This window comes from Hetaerina americana, unplaced genomic scaffold, assembly GCF_022747635.1.
Source record: "Hetaerina americana unplaced genomic scaffold, ioHetAmer1.1.p SCAF_425, whole genome shotgun sequence".
NCBI classification, from domain to species: Eukaryota; Metazoa; Arthropoda; class Insecta; order Odonata; family Calopterygidae; genus Hetaerina; species Hetaerina americana.
In genome coordinates this window covers 131,846-146,978 of record NW_027287014.1, presented here as the reverse complement: position 1 = coordinate 146,978, position 15,133 = coordinate 131,846, and the positions used below count along the sequence as shown (strand labels likewise).

The 15,133-nt window shown below is 41.4% G+C and overlaps 1 protein-coding gene across 1 annotated transcript; it reads right to left on the bottom strand.

Annotated features, from left to right (window-relative positions):
- Positions 1–2,763: 2,763 nt before the first annotated feature.
- Positions 2,764–14,286, bottom strand: LOC139692869 (carbonic anhydrase 13-like). Its single transcript, XM_071591177.1, has 7 exons — positions 14,142–14,286; positions 9,774–9,842; positions 9,245–9,415; positions 6,517–6,661; positions 5,400–5,505; positions 4,839–5,063; positions 2,764–2,868 (listed from the first exon to the last, which is right to left on the bottom strand). Exons 1-7 carry the CDS (start codon positions 14,284–14,286, stop codon positions 2,764–2,766), a joined length of 966 nt encoding a protein of 321 aa, XP_071447278.1.
- Positions 14,287–15,133: the final 847 nt, after the last annotated feature.

The following is a 15,133-nucleotide window of genomic DNA, read 5'->3' as shown; positions in this document are numbered from 1 at the left end:
TCCCCTTCCTAAACCCAAAAAGATCATCCCCCAAATAATCATTCGCCTTACTCCCTAACATTTTGTTTATGATCCTTAGAACAACTTTAGCTGCGTGAGACATCAAACTTATTGTCCTCTAGTCCTCATATGATGTAGCTTTTACTTTTTTCGGAACAGGAAGTAAAACTGATCTCACAAATTCTGCCGGCCAGATTCCTTCCTCATAAATTCTACAAATGAGCCCATATAGCCTTCTCCTCCCACATTTTTCTAAACATTACAGTAGTTCCGCGGGAATGTTATCCAATCCCATAGCCTTCTTTAGTTTCATCTCTTTTAATGCCATTTATATCTGGTCGTCGATTATGCCTGGAACTAAGCTATCTTCCTCTACGTCATGTCCCTTTTCTATGTCTAACATTGATGCCCTATGCTCTTTACCATACAGTTCTTCTATACATTCCTTCCATCTTCCTTGGATTTTATCTGTGTCAACTATTATCTTACCCTTATGTAATTTATTTTCAATAGTTTGTACTTCATTTTACCTATCTCAGTGTGTACATTGTTCCATTGTCTCCGCTCATCCATCTTTGTGATCATCTCGTCCGTGATCCATGGTTTCCTAGTCCTTTTCGCGTTAACGGTTCCAAGTGTCTTTTGCGGCTTTCGATAACCCTTTCTTGATACTTTCCCATTTTTCTTCGAGAGCTCTTAGCTGGTTACCATTCTCCATGATTTCCTCTACCGCCCTTTTGTACTCCTTCCTTCTAAACCATTTAATGCTTCAACAGTCCATTTTCTAACCCGCCGCCCTTGCCTTTGGCGTGTGGCGGAAGAAGAGTGCAAAACGTATTCTTCTCTTCCCCAAAACTTGGACCAGGAGCTTTTGGCCAAGAAACGTGGTCATTGAGGCAGGGTGATAAACGTGGATTGGAGGCATCTGGAAAGTGGGTGCGGAGGAGGATGAAGAACGTGAAGTGGACAGGAAGGAAAACTAACGAGGACGCGCTGCGGGTGGTGTAAGGGGACGAGAGTGGATTGTCAGGAGAAATTAAAAAGAGGCAGGCAAGATTAATGCAAAGCACTTTGATTGGCAATGGGAAGCTGAAGACTGTGATAGAGGGGAGATTTTAAGGCAAGGGTGGAAGGGGCAGGAATATAATAGTGATTTTGAATGTAACGAATGTAGGAAGTAATTGCACCAAAATGAAGAGTGGTCCGCGGGTTACGTATATTTGATTTTCGAGTTATTTATGGCATAATGTTGGCTCTTATATCTCTCACTTATGCTGAAAAGGTCGGCTATTTTGAATGTTCAGTTAATTGTTGACAGCTGTTTTACTTGGACGTCTTTTGTCTTGTCTTCAATTTTTGGCTGTTCCAAAAAAAAGGATTGTATCATCTGTATCAATTTTTAAGTGAAGTGCGCGGACGCATTCCGAATGTTGACTGTGGCCTATGGAGAAGCTACCTTGTACCGCAGCAACGTTTGTTGGTGGTACAAAATATTCTCAGAGGGCCGAGAAGATGTGAAGGACGAAGTGCGTGCCGGACGCCCGAGAACTTCAACAGCAGACGAAAACATTAATGAAGTGAAGTCAATAGTATTGGCTAAACCACCGTTGGAGAAGTTGCTGAGGACCTAAACATATCGATTGGCTGACGCCATTCGATTTTTACAAATGATTTTGGCCTTGACACAGGTCGCCGCGAAATTTGTACCAAAATTGCTCAATGGAAGCGCACGAGCGAAGACCAAAAACCGCGCGCCAAGTTCGGTCGAATGTGAACGTTTTGCTTCGTTTTCTTCGATTGCAGGGGGTGGTGCATGATGAGTTCCTGTCGCAGAGTAGAACGGTAAATAAGGAATATCACCCGTAAGTTATGCGCTATTTGCGTGAATCAATCCGTCAAAAAACCCTCGGACTTGCGGAAGAACAAAGCAACTTGGCACCCCTTGCTTGCTAATATAAACCCACCTTCGTTTCATTATGTCCGGCATGACTCCTTCCTTTCGTCGGAGGTAATTATTTTACTTGTTTCAGCGTTGCAAACCCGTATTCGGCCACCTCATGGCCGAATACGGTGTAAGTAATTCATGTTCTATGCCCGTATTTGCCTACTTCCGTACAAAATACTCTCAAGATAGGAAAGAAGCTCCATTTGCTCAACTTTTGGCATTTCATATTAAACAGTTAAAAGTAACCTTAGTAATTGTTAAAAAACCCCAAAAATCTCTTTCCATTGCGCTGATTCTAATCTCATGCTAATCATTAAAACTTTCTATCGCAATTCAACAATGAATTTTTTGAACACCCACCAACGGTGTGGTTAACTAAAGAATAATTATCTGGAAACCTAAGATATATATTTGAGATTTTCTGCAATATTTTATTCCTACTTCCAAGTCTTTCCGCGCAATTTCACCATTTCCTCCACATGCACGTTGAGCTGCACGGGTGATGATGGGCGCCCCTGTCCCACCAACATTCCTATCGCTGCTCATCCCGACATCCAATCCCCATTCACGCGCGTAAGCAGCCTGACACGTCAAATTGGATCATGAGCCATCTGTACCTCTTTAACACTCATGGTTTCATCAGAGCTACAGTATATCTTGATAAGTTTTATCATAAAAACGACAAATATGAATTCAACTGCGATGGTGGAATAAAGAGGTAAATGGGAATATATTAACACACAGTAATATTCTTCAATACTTTTCTTTATTTTACTTCTCTTGTATCTCTTGCAATTTATTTGACTTTACATCCTGCTTCAAGCCACGTAGTATACGACTCTGCCATTAAGACGCTGTGTTGGGCGGACATTCTTGATGAGAAGTTTCCCCTCTTCATCTTCCAAAAGTCGGAATCGCTTCAGCTAGAAAAGAAACATTTTAATGTATTATTGCGTGAACGAGGGAGCAGAGGTGGAAAGAAAGGCTGAGGAAATATAAATATAAAAAGATAAACAGTAATTTAATAATATTGAAATATTATTAATAATAATGGTATGTCTTTATTGGGGAAAGATTAGGATTTTCAGTCCCTTATTTTACCAAATCCCTAAATTGGATGAGATCTTTCCTTATTTTATGCGTATTGACACCAAATATATGAGACATTCGAGTCTCCATTATTTTTCCGAATTTTCACTCATTTGCATCGGATAGACGTGTTTTTATTGATTAAAACAGAATATAAATCATAACTGAACGTAGTTTAATCTCTCTTTCGCAGTAGAGCCTTGCGGAGGAAGGCTCTACCGGCAAACATCACTGCCGGGTTGAATATTTATTAGAAACTCAATTTCTTCTCAAGTGCATCGGATATAACATTCGACGTACTCGCTAGTAGGCTATAAGGCTATGAAATACTTCTTTAGAGTTCAACGCAACCCGAAATGAAGCTCTACCTAACATTTATTTGGCTTTCGGGCAATTCGAAATTATCGCATTGTGTTATTCACTGTGAGTAAAAAGTGTAACATTTCACTCGTACTTATAGGATTTTAAAAGTCTCAAACGTATTTCCTCCGATTGGCCATTGATGTCTAACTTCTGGTCTCATAACGCTTACGAGTTGCCAAGTCATCGCCATCTTGTAAACGAACGCGTGGCCATCTCGACATACCGTTTGGCGTGGCCCTTAATACAAGGAATTCAACGTTAATATCCTTGCGATAAATAAGCAGTTTCCCAAACACCGAGGGCCCAAGTCATTATTCATCGCGAACTTGACAGCGAATCTATAGAACCCCAAAGGGAAGACTGGTATTGTAATATTTTCTTCATCAATACTTCAATGCTAAGATAGGTTTGCTACGGTCCCCCATTCCGGACATGTGTTCTGTGTTTTTTCCTCTCTTTCATTTCAATGTCTTGCCATCAGCGTTCATTTCAACTATTCTTCTAACTGAACAAATGTGCCTCAAGATATGCCGTATCCATTTTGCTCTTCTTTGTCGAGGGATCCTCATCATGGGCCTTCCTCTTCTGCTCTTCAAGGAGCTTCCTCGTCTTGTCTGTCCATTTATTCTTCAGCATCCTCCAGAGCCATGTTTCGGAGCTTCCGTTCATTGCTGGTCCACTTTCTCAACAATTAATTCCCTCCTTAAGGCCGTGTCGCTCTTCTGCAACCATTGCTCTATCATCCACGCACCGGAGCACTTCAATTCCTTCGCAACTCATCTCGACTCCTTTGATGCCCAACTCTGGTGCTTCTTATTGCCTCCTCTAGGCATGCGTTGAGTGGCGCTGGTGATAGGTTACAGGTCCTTTGTTAGCTTTGGTTCTTCCATTTCTCAATTGCATGGTGGTTGCCTGATTTTAGTGGAGGAGATCAATTCTTTTTCTGCCAGAAATTCGTTGCCTTAAGCGTAACTTATTGGAATTTATTCAACATAATCAAATGAAAGAAGTGACCTGGTACTTCCTTGATACTAATTACACTGATTTAGACACTACAACTAACCTTGCCGTAAATTATTTTATGCTCCAATGACAGCAGATATTGAAAATAACACATAATACCAGTCTCATGAATAATGTTCATTTTCATTTTAGCCCAAAACATCCCCAAAATGATTGATAATGGGGCATGGATCCGACCCCTCGTATTCCCCCCCTGCAATTTCTCATTTTAATTGAAACACTCATAAATATTGTTCCTGAAATTCCCGGGATTTCGGTCATTTTACTACGGTAAGTGATAAACATGATAATATTTTAAAGCCGGCATATTTCTGTACGTATGTTATAATTAGCCGCAGATAAAGTCCAAATACTTTGCCTTGGCTTCGTTAATAGCTGCTCGAAGCGAAAATGGTGGAAATTCCAAATATTTCCTCACCTGTTCCAGGGAGATATTTATGGGCTTCAGGCGCACGAGCCACGTGACGACCTGGAGGCACGGGGGGATCGTCAGAGAGCCTTGGTATGTGACGTACTTCCCCCGGAAGGGAGGGGCTAACTCTTCGAGCATAAATGGCTCTATCTGCGCCGGTGGAGAATTGGCCTCAGTCACCTCCTCGACTTTATCAAGCAGATTTTGCAAAGCGGTGTTCTCTTCTTTCACCTGAAAAGAAATGCAAATAATTCATGCTTTTAAATCTTCGCCTCAATAGCACACTCATAGGAAATTGGAAGGCGAAAATAGAGGAATGCGATGCCCTTCCGAATTACATTATAATCTAGGGATCTCGGGTTAGCTTGGTCAACAAAATTCAAAGGTATTTCTGATTATTCAAATGACTTCATTGTAAACCCTTTCGCAAGGAAACATGCATGCTTTTATCTGGACTTAAGGTATAATTTATAAAAATAGTTGTCTCTAGATTATCCATTGATTCAAGGATTATTGTGGAATTAAAGATTTATATTAGCACTTTATGGTCACCTTAAAAGATCCTACCTTGAGGAAATATCCTAAGACGGCCACACCATCTCTCTTCTTGAGCGCCTCTTCTAAAGACCCATATTTCTTCTTATAGTGAACCGCATGCATCTCTGCCGAATAGCTATAAGAGAATTTGAAGTTTGGAATCCGCTAAATACTCTTGAATCACATGATATCACCATTTATATTTGTTTCACTAAAATGAAATGTAATTTGAATTAGAAATAAAATTTGCATTAGAAATGTTGTTTGTTTTTTAGTTTTAATTATTTTCCATTTTAAATAATGATGAGTCAAGGTGATCCATTGATTGATGACATTTACTTAAGGCGGAGTTCTCTTCGACATCTCTCAAAAAATGTCATAGTCAAGTCCTCCTGAGGTACCATGTCCTAAGAGTTTGTTCTTTTTTTTTGCTTATGAAGACGGAAATCGTTTCTTCAACTAGCTGGTTAAACCATTCTGTTGATGTCTAGTCTTTCCAACCGATCTCGGTCATTCGTCTTTGGAACCCTTTTTCTAGGGAATTCAACCTCCTTTTCTCCCCCGGACCCTACCCTCCAAGTTCGATGATTTCGAAGCGTCTGCAGTCATGCGACATTCAGCCGGGTGGCTATCCGGAGAAGTGTTCCTCCGAATGTGTGAAATGCAAGCGTCGTACTTCACACATGCGGACTTGTCTGCACTTGTGTTATCAGAATGGATTTGAAATATTTAAGTTAGAGGATAAAATGAAGCTTTCAAGTGTGAATAGTTCGATTGAAAAGCGGCGGGGCCCTCACGCTGACAAGGATATGGATTCCCTAGTGGCTAGGCGTGCCATTCTCTGCGAGTGACTGCAGGAAGCAGATGAGGATGTCATGCTCTCTAGTAAGGTCCCACGTCATGTTAAGTTTACTATGGCAATAAATGGATTTCACCCACTTTTGTAGTAGTTATAACTTCCAAATTACTAAGAGGGCACCTAAATCCAGATCACGTCACAGAGTTTTCTTTTTTTAACCAAACTCGTGTTGTGCATATTATCAATGCTTCCAGAAAAATTCAATTTTTGGGATTTTTCGAAAAGTGTATGGTTTCGTGTGAAAATACGCCGTGAGCATTAATAAATTATACTTTGCATGGGGCTTACCTGTATCCGTTCACCAAATGCTCGCTGCCCTCTTCATTTTTTTTACCCCAGTGGAAATGAATCTGTGAAAATATGTAGTCGCCTTTCAAAGCACATCCAGAAATCCTTGGCGTTTCCTTCCTGCTCCAGTTTCCCGTCAGGGTAACTAAAGACAAAATCGTAGAAATTGAAGTAAATGCAATAAAAAACAATTCGCAAAGACGAAATATATGGCTTTTTTTCGGTAAGTGCTCAATTTCATCTCACGTGGATATCTCAAGTTCACCAGATGCAGGTATTGTGAGAATACTCTAAGATTGGTGTCAAATTATCTTAAAACGATTTTCTGGGTGAGTCACCGTTCTTCTTAGTTTGTCGGGGAGTAGATTTTTTAGAGAATGTTCAATCTTCAGCTAGACTCCAGGCAAATAGCTCACTGCCCTCGACTAACGGTATTATCGTGGAGGACTCGTATTGTGTGAAAAAAATAAGGAGGATGGGGAAAAATAAGTCAGTGGGACCGGATAATACATCAATTGACATTCCAAAACTGGGTGATATCGCAATAGCTTTGTATCTGAGTCATCTGTTCAAAGTAACTTTAAATAATGATGCCTTGCCCAATGATTGGAAAAAAGCAAATATTACACCAATTTTGAAGAAAGGGGATAAAATAATAGCCAAAAATTATAGACCGGTAAGCATAACCTCAGTTGTTTGCAAAATAATGGATAAAAGAATCGCTGACTGCATTCGAGAATGGTGGACAACAGATAGATGGCTATTCAAACACCAACATGGGTTTAGAACGGGATACTCGAAACGAAGCTTTTCCGATTTATCCAATATATCGGCGACGCAATAGGCGAAGGAAAGGATGTGGATGCAGTAATTGTTGATATTTTGGTAGATTTTGACCGAGTGTGTCAAGATAAATCATTGTTAAAGTTGGATTCGTCACCAATGGATTTTAGGGTAAAACAATGGATAAAAAATTTTCTTAGAGGCAGAACTCAAAAAGTACAATTAAGGGATACATTTTCAAATGAGGCGAGCGTTTTAGCAGGAGTTCCACGGGGCAGTGCTCTAGGGCCATTACTCTTCCTAATTTACATAAACGATCTAGCAAACAATTTACATTCCCAATTAAGATTCTTTGCTGATGACTGCATTATATACAGACGGATAGCGCAGAGAATAAAGGACCGCGTTGGTGACTGGATTACAAATTATAATATGGGCATTAATATAAGTAAAAGTAAGCATATACATTTTTCAAATAAAAAGAATGCAGAAAAGGAAATTCACACCCTCTTTGGAGAAATAATCCCATGTACCAGTCAATGCAAATATTTAGGCATTTACTTGACTAGTTCTAGCTAACTTAAGGAAGGGAACAGTTGGCACACTTGGCCCTGCCTCTTATATCAGGCAGTGCCCCACACACCTCAATATCAGAATCAACAACCACCGAGCCTCATGCAAAAACTCTTCCCAAAATGCATCATTTCGGATTCATGAATCCGAAAACATGCGTACATTCCCAAACCTTCCTCTAACGCGGAACCCCACCCTCTTTCAATTTGTACCACATACTTCCCAGGCTTAGAATCTCTACGATCAATCCCAAAAGACCTCTAACTTATCCTAAAAAATCATAATGCCACCACCAACCTTTTTCCCAAATGTCCCTCAGTTACTTTCAAACGACCCGCCAACCTATCCGATCTCCTCAAATCAACCAATCCACTCCTTAAATCCCTAACCCATCCCAAAACCACTCCCACGACATGCAATAAACCCATATGAAAAACATGCCCTATTTTCAAAACCAAAATCCCATCCCTCTCCCACCCGCTTTTTAACTCTCTCCCACCAATTCCCTCCTCTACTTGCACATCTAGCAATGTAGTGTACCTTCTGAAGTGCCAACTTTGCCCTGCCTATTATATTGGGCAGTGCACAACACCCCTCAATATCAGAATCAACAACCACCGAGCCTCATGCAAAAACTCTTCCCTAATTGATATGCTCCCTATCCCCAAACACGCCTCCGAACACCACACTCCCTTTGATAAATGCTATAGTGTATCCATCATAACATCCCTCCCACCCTCTGATCCTCCACTGAAACTGAAAACATTAGAGCAATCCTTTATCTGGCTCTTGGAGTCCTGTAATTGGCCAGGAATCAATATTAGGCATTAATTACCCTGCTCCGAATATATTTTCATCCCCCTTCCACCTCCATCACCTTCTACATTTTCCCCACCCTTCTAACGCTGCCCCTCCAAACCCGTCCCTTCGGAATTCTCTCCCCAACTTCCCCTTCCATCCATCGCTCCAGCCCTCGTATTCCCTTCAGTTCTGTCCCTCTCTTCCTTGATAAAGGTGGTCACGACCACCGAAAATTCGAAAAATAGTGAGTCTCTTTTTTGTGTGTTTCTGTGTTTTTGTCTGTTTCCACTAGTGCTAAGTGTTATACATTATTATTCACGTCCGTGAGACTCTCAAAAAGTATTTTATATATATATATATATATATATATATATATATATAATCGTATATAATACTTTTTGATATATATATATATATATATACACACACACATTATATAGTATATTGCATTATTATGGGCATATATATGTACTTACAATCTTTTCTTTGGTCGTAAATAACCATTTAAAATAAGTTTAATGTGCATCCGAAAGCTATTTATAATCTAGAGGACTCTCATAGAAATACGTACGTGTATGACCATTGTTGGATATAGCCATTTCCATAGGCTGGCTGTCATAATTCTTAAACCTCAACTCCATTCCTAGGCCAGTGAGTTCTTCTACCTTATCCATATTAATGTTTATTGGCGACTGTCTCTCTCCGCCACAGGTAGGGAATGTTTTGGGCCACGTCCTAGGCCCTGCAATAGATGTGTTCAAATTAATTGGGATTTAGTACGCACGATATGTCATGGAGATTCCATTGGGAATGAGAGATGCTGACATGCTTTCAAATTAAAAAGAATTTTAACCCCTTAAACATGTATAAATGTTTTTAAAACTTATTCATGAGTTCATTCAAACATTATTTTTGTTGGCAATGTTTCCTAAGGAATAGGAACAAATTTTTAATCTGCGGTCATTATTTTTATCTTTTTTCGAAATATTACCTTTATTTAATGTATTTATAACGAGTCGAAGATGTTAAATATAATTTCACTCATCTTCGTTTAAATATAACTATTGCTTTAGGAATTGATAACTTATTAAAATGTTTACCGTTCTCCTTTCCATATCCAAATTCCAACTCTTCTGTTGAAGTTGAGTCTGGTTCGGAGGAGGATGAACCTGTGAGCGAAGAATTAAAGGAATATTAGTCCTTTGGAAAAAATGGCTTATTTCTGCTATTAGCTAAAAGTTAAAAGAGTTGTACTGCTATAAAGAGTTTGACCAAATGAAAATTTTGCAACTTTTCAGGTGAAAAGAAATAATTGAAGAAATAAACCCTACTACTCCTGGTGATCCTCTCCGGTGATGTGAGTGTTAACCCCGGCCCCTCCGGCTCTTCCTTGAGCAGTATTACCAAAATGTGCGGAGCATAAACAACAAAATATCTACGTGCAACTCCCACGACCAAGAGCTGTCCAAATTTGATATTATAGCTCTCTCCGAGACTTGGCTGGCACCATCTTTCAGTGACAGTGAGTTGTTCTTCTCGCGCTCTCACTCAATTTATGGACGAGATCGCCCCTCTAGAGGAGGCGGAGTGTTACTCGCAATTAAATCGCTGTTTCTTTCGAAACGATGAAAAGACCTAGACCAACTGTGGAGCGAATTATCATTACCCCATGTAAAGGCCTCAAAGGCCAACAAACTATTCGTTGGCTGTTTTTACCGTCCTCCCGCAAGTGACTTGAGTGTACTTGAAAGTTGCCTCGACTCAGTGTTTCGGGCCATAAATCTGGGACCTGTAATTCTTGTGGGAGATTTTAATTTATCTATTCGCTGGGAATCTCCCACGAACGGCCACCCGCTCAATGCCCATGACAAATTTTTTATAGAACACTATGTAAATGCACTCCAACTCCCACAACACTGTCTCAAGGGCACCCGTGATACGGCAACCCTGAACTGCCTGCTCTCGACCGCTGTGCCCGAGGCTATCACCCCCGGCAGATATATTTTCGACTCAGACCACCAGTCCATTGATGCCCATTTCTTCTTCCGTGGCTCCTGGAAATACCGCGGGGCTCCTCCCACTCCATCTGAGCCCTTTCTTGCCTGGTCGAAGGTTCGCTGGGAGGACGTCAACCGCTCCCTCGACCTTATTCCCTGGAGCGTCCTTTCCTCATTATCCCCTGAAGAAGGAGTGGACTTCTTTCGCGCTGTCCTCGAGGCCGTCATAAAAGACTTTGTTCCTCGAGTTAAGCCCAAGACAAAAAAATTCCCTTCATGGTTTAAACAGGATACCATACATGTCCTGGGTAACAAAAATCACGCTTGGTATCTCCATAAGGCCGTCCCTAATGTGGAAACGCGCCGATCATATGTTGATCTCCGCCGATATTCCAAATTCCTCATTCGCCGTGACTATGAAAACTACGCTCAGACTGTTTCCTCCAATATTTCCTCCAGCCCCAAAAAATTCTGGTCCTTCATCAATCAGCGCCGTAATCGTCCTCAAATTCCCGAAGCACTCTCCTATGGCACCAAAAATGCCGCGGGATCAGAGAGACCCAACCTCTTTCTAATTTTTTTTCCGATTGCCTGCAGCCTGCTTCTAACCTCAGTATTACCTCTGTCCATTCCCTCCTTCCTAAAATAAACCATTCCCTCTCCCACTTACAGACAGACTCCCGGGAAGTCTTTCAATACCTATGCAAAATACGCCCCCACCGCTCACCCGGCTCAGATGCTCTCAGCCCTAAATTTATTCGCAATTGCGCTTCATCTCTCTCACAACCTTTAGCCATCTTATTTAATCGCTGTTTTTCCCTAGGAACCTTCCCTCCTCAATGGAAATGCGCTAATATCATTCCGATACATAAAACAGGTCCAAAGAATGATGTTTCAAACTATCGCCCTATATCATTGCTTCCAATCCTGTCTTCCGTTTGTGAACGCATTATTCTCAACAGGATTTATTATTTCACCTCTCCCTTTTTATCTCCTCAGCAGCATGGTTTCCTCCCAGGCAGATCATGCCTGACAAATCTCACTGTCTTTCAGCACCACGCCGTCATGGCAATAGACAAATCAAGTCAACTTGATGCCATCTACTTTGACTTCTCCAAGTCTTTCGACGCCCTGCATCATCAACTCCTCCTTCATAAACTCAGCCAACAGTTCGGCATTCATGGTATGTTCCTTAGCCTTCTCTCTACCTTTCTCACCCACAGAACTCAGCGTGTGATACTCTCGGATGCTTCTTCCTCTTGGTCTCCTGTCACGTCTGGGGTTCCCCTGGTCAGTGTCCTTTGGCCATATCTTTTCAATTTATTCGTCAATGATCTTCCTTCCCAACTCCTCTCCTCCCAGGTCCATACACTACTCTACGCTGATGATTGCAAGATCTACGAGCAAATTAATAACATTTCTGACTGTACTCACTTTCAACTTGCCTTAGATAAAATTTCCCTATGGTGTGATACCTGGAGGCTTAACTTAAACCCTGGAAAATGCAACATCATGACTCTTGCTCGGAAAAAAACCCCCTGATGCTCAACTACTCAATTAATTCAACTCCCTTAAATAGAGTAACAACCATTAAAGACCTTGGCGTTTTAATTGACCAGAAACTAAATTACTCCGACCACATACAGACTTTAAAAAATAAAGCAATGTCCCTACTAGGCCTTCTTTACCGCTTCACAGAAATTAAAGATCCAATTGCACTCCATTCATACTTTTCAATAATTGTCCTTCCCATCATATCATATTGCTCCCCCATTTGGTCCACATCATCCCCAACTAATCTTAAATCCCTTGATTGCATCTCTCACTTCTTTGCCAAAATAGTCAAACACCGAGTCCCACATTACCGCAATATGTCCTCAAATGCTGTTCTGTCTTCCCTATTCATTTCTAGTCCCCAAAGCTGCAGACTTGAAGCTGATTTAAAACTCCTCCACAACACTCTAAACTCGACTATTGATTGCCCTGAACTGTTCTGTTTCTCTCCTCAACTTCAGGATACCAACCCAATCCACCCTCACTCCCACTCCCTACTCCATCTCTGCCTATTCCTAGAATATCTCTCACCAAGCGCTCACCTTTACTATTTCGCCTCTCCTCCCTTCTAAATTCACTCCCTCACACTGTCGACCCCTTTAACTTATCATGCAACAACTTCACCACCCAAGATTTATCCCACCTTTCAGTGAATTAAAATTTTCCCCTGTCCATGCTTGGTTCTCGTTGTTATTGTTATGTTGTTATTGTCTTTTGTCCTCTTTTATGTTTGTTATATTTTTCACTGTAAATTGGCGCCACTACTGTATGTGAACAATGTTTTAAAATAAAATAAAAAATTGTGTTTGCATATTTTTCACGCTTTTATAATTCAATTGCGTATGGCGTGGAAAAATGGAAAAATATGAAAATCAGAAGGCGTACACATTACAAATGGAGGGTCTCTCTTATCCTTATGAAAGAAAACACAAATTTGAGCCATATTGGAAATTTCATGGAAATTAATGGTTTCATAGGCATTCATATTTTTCTCACCAATGGTCCAAACTTCTATTTTTACAAAAGACGCCAGGGTGTCACTATTTAAGGTCCCATCTGCCATACCACATAATCCAATTGAAGTGCATATTGTTGCCTCTAAGAATCTTCTTTCGCGTTGACTAACTTTCTTCGATGTCATGGGCGAACTGATATCTGCGCAGACGTAGATGTAATGATTGAGCATGTAAAGCTGATGGCTCACCGCTACACGATGTAGAAGTGCTCTCCCAACGCCCTCAAGTAGCAGTTGAGACACCTGTCATAATATCTGACGCCATCGGGAGTCGAACTCGGCTCCAACGGCATGGCAGCCAGTAGTCTAATCACAGCAACAACTGTTCCCCTCGTTCATCGTTTCATTCACTTAGAATGCGCAGTATTTTTGGATTCTTTAGTTTTTGCCAGATGCTTGTAATCCCCCCTCGTTGTTCCCCCATCTCCATTTGCGACAATTTTATTCGTTCTAAAATAATTTACTACGCCAGAAAATACGTGTCGGTAACTAAAAAACTCATTAGATCCGCCACATAGTAGGAGTCCGTTTTGCAAACAACATACTGCCAGAATAATTAATAGAAATTATTGAATTAGGTTTGTATCCCCGAAAACATAAGTTTAACAAAATAAAAAGCCTTATCTGTAAACTTTTGAGGGTCGAGGGCCACATTGCTTCTACAAAACGGGGCCCTGACACGAAAGGGCTTGGGAACCCGTTACCTTTAGACATGCGCCGAACGGAATTGAACGCATGGTTGAGGACGTCAGTTACCGAGGCATAAGTACAAGGGTTCACGCGAAGTGGAGTCGCTCATCTCACGGGTCCTCAATTCGAACACCGGATATACGAAATACAGAGCGAATTGCGACCAAGTATGACTGAGTCCTACTTTCCTGGGAAGTAGGAGACCAAATCACCTGAAGAATCCCAGTGGCGCCCCGTCTCTTGGGCATGGTGTATCTCCGGGTGTTCCTCTGCCGGGGGCACATCTACGACGGCGGCGAGGGCCCCCAGGGTGGCGATGGTCACCGCCAAGGCGACCGCCCTCTGCAGGAGGATCATGTCGTGTGTCGATGAAGCGTCGGCGCCGGCCTCTCTTCTGCTTTCGTGTCCAAGTGGTCCCTCTTGAACCCCACAAGCGCCACACAAGACTCGGCGGCGGTTTGCAAGTGGCGATGATGCCGCGCTCCTGTATTTATATACGTACGTGCATGAATGTGCATGGAAGTGAGCCCGGAGCGTTCGATTTAATGAATTGATAGGGAGGGTCGATAACGTTTCGAGACCTACCTCGTCCAATCAACAATAAGTTTATTACACCTTCTGAATTGGCCCTCGCTCCAAGTTGGGGGTGGTATCTCGGGTAGGGGCTGATTACGAGCTGTGTGACACCACCCTTCGTAGTTGGCAATTCAGAGAAGGGATCTATCTGGCAGCTTAAGGGAGCGAGCGACTGCGGCTGCTTACTTCTATTGCCTCTTTATCTTCGTCGTTTCCTACTCTCTAATGAACTAAAAATTCCATGCGGAAAAGCAAGGCGTCTTCTTTTGGTATTTCCACCATGTAGCGGGTGAATCTGTGTCATTTAGGTCCACTTCATCATTTTATAGCAAGACACTCATAGGAACTACCAATTATTTTTAAAAACTCAGTTATATTGCTATGAGAGCAAGTCCATCATAATCAACAAAACCGTGAAATATGCAACATCGCAATAATTGTTTATTTATGATCAGGTGGCCTCCTTTTATAACTTTTTCAGGAAAATATGGCGTTTCAATAATTCACAAACTGAGTAGTCGTACTTTTAACTGAGATTAAAACCATATTATTAAATTACATTCCAGCTTTATTTGTTTTCGTAAACTACGAAGTCCTCCATTTCAAGAACTCTTCGTAAAAGAACATT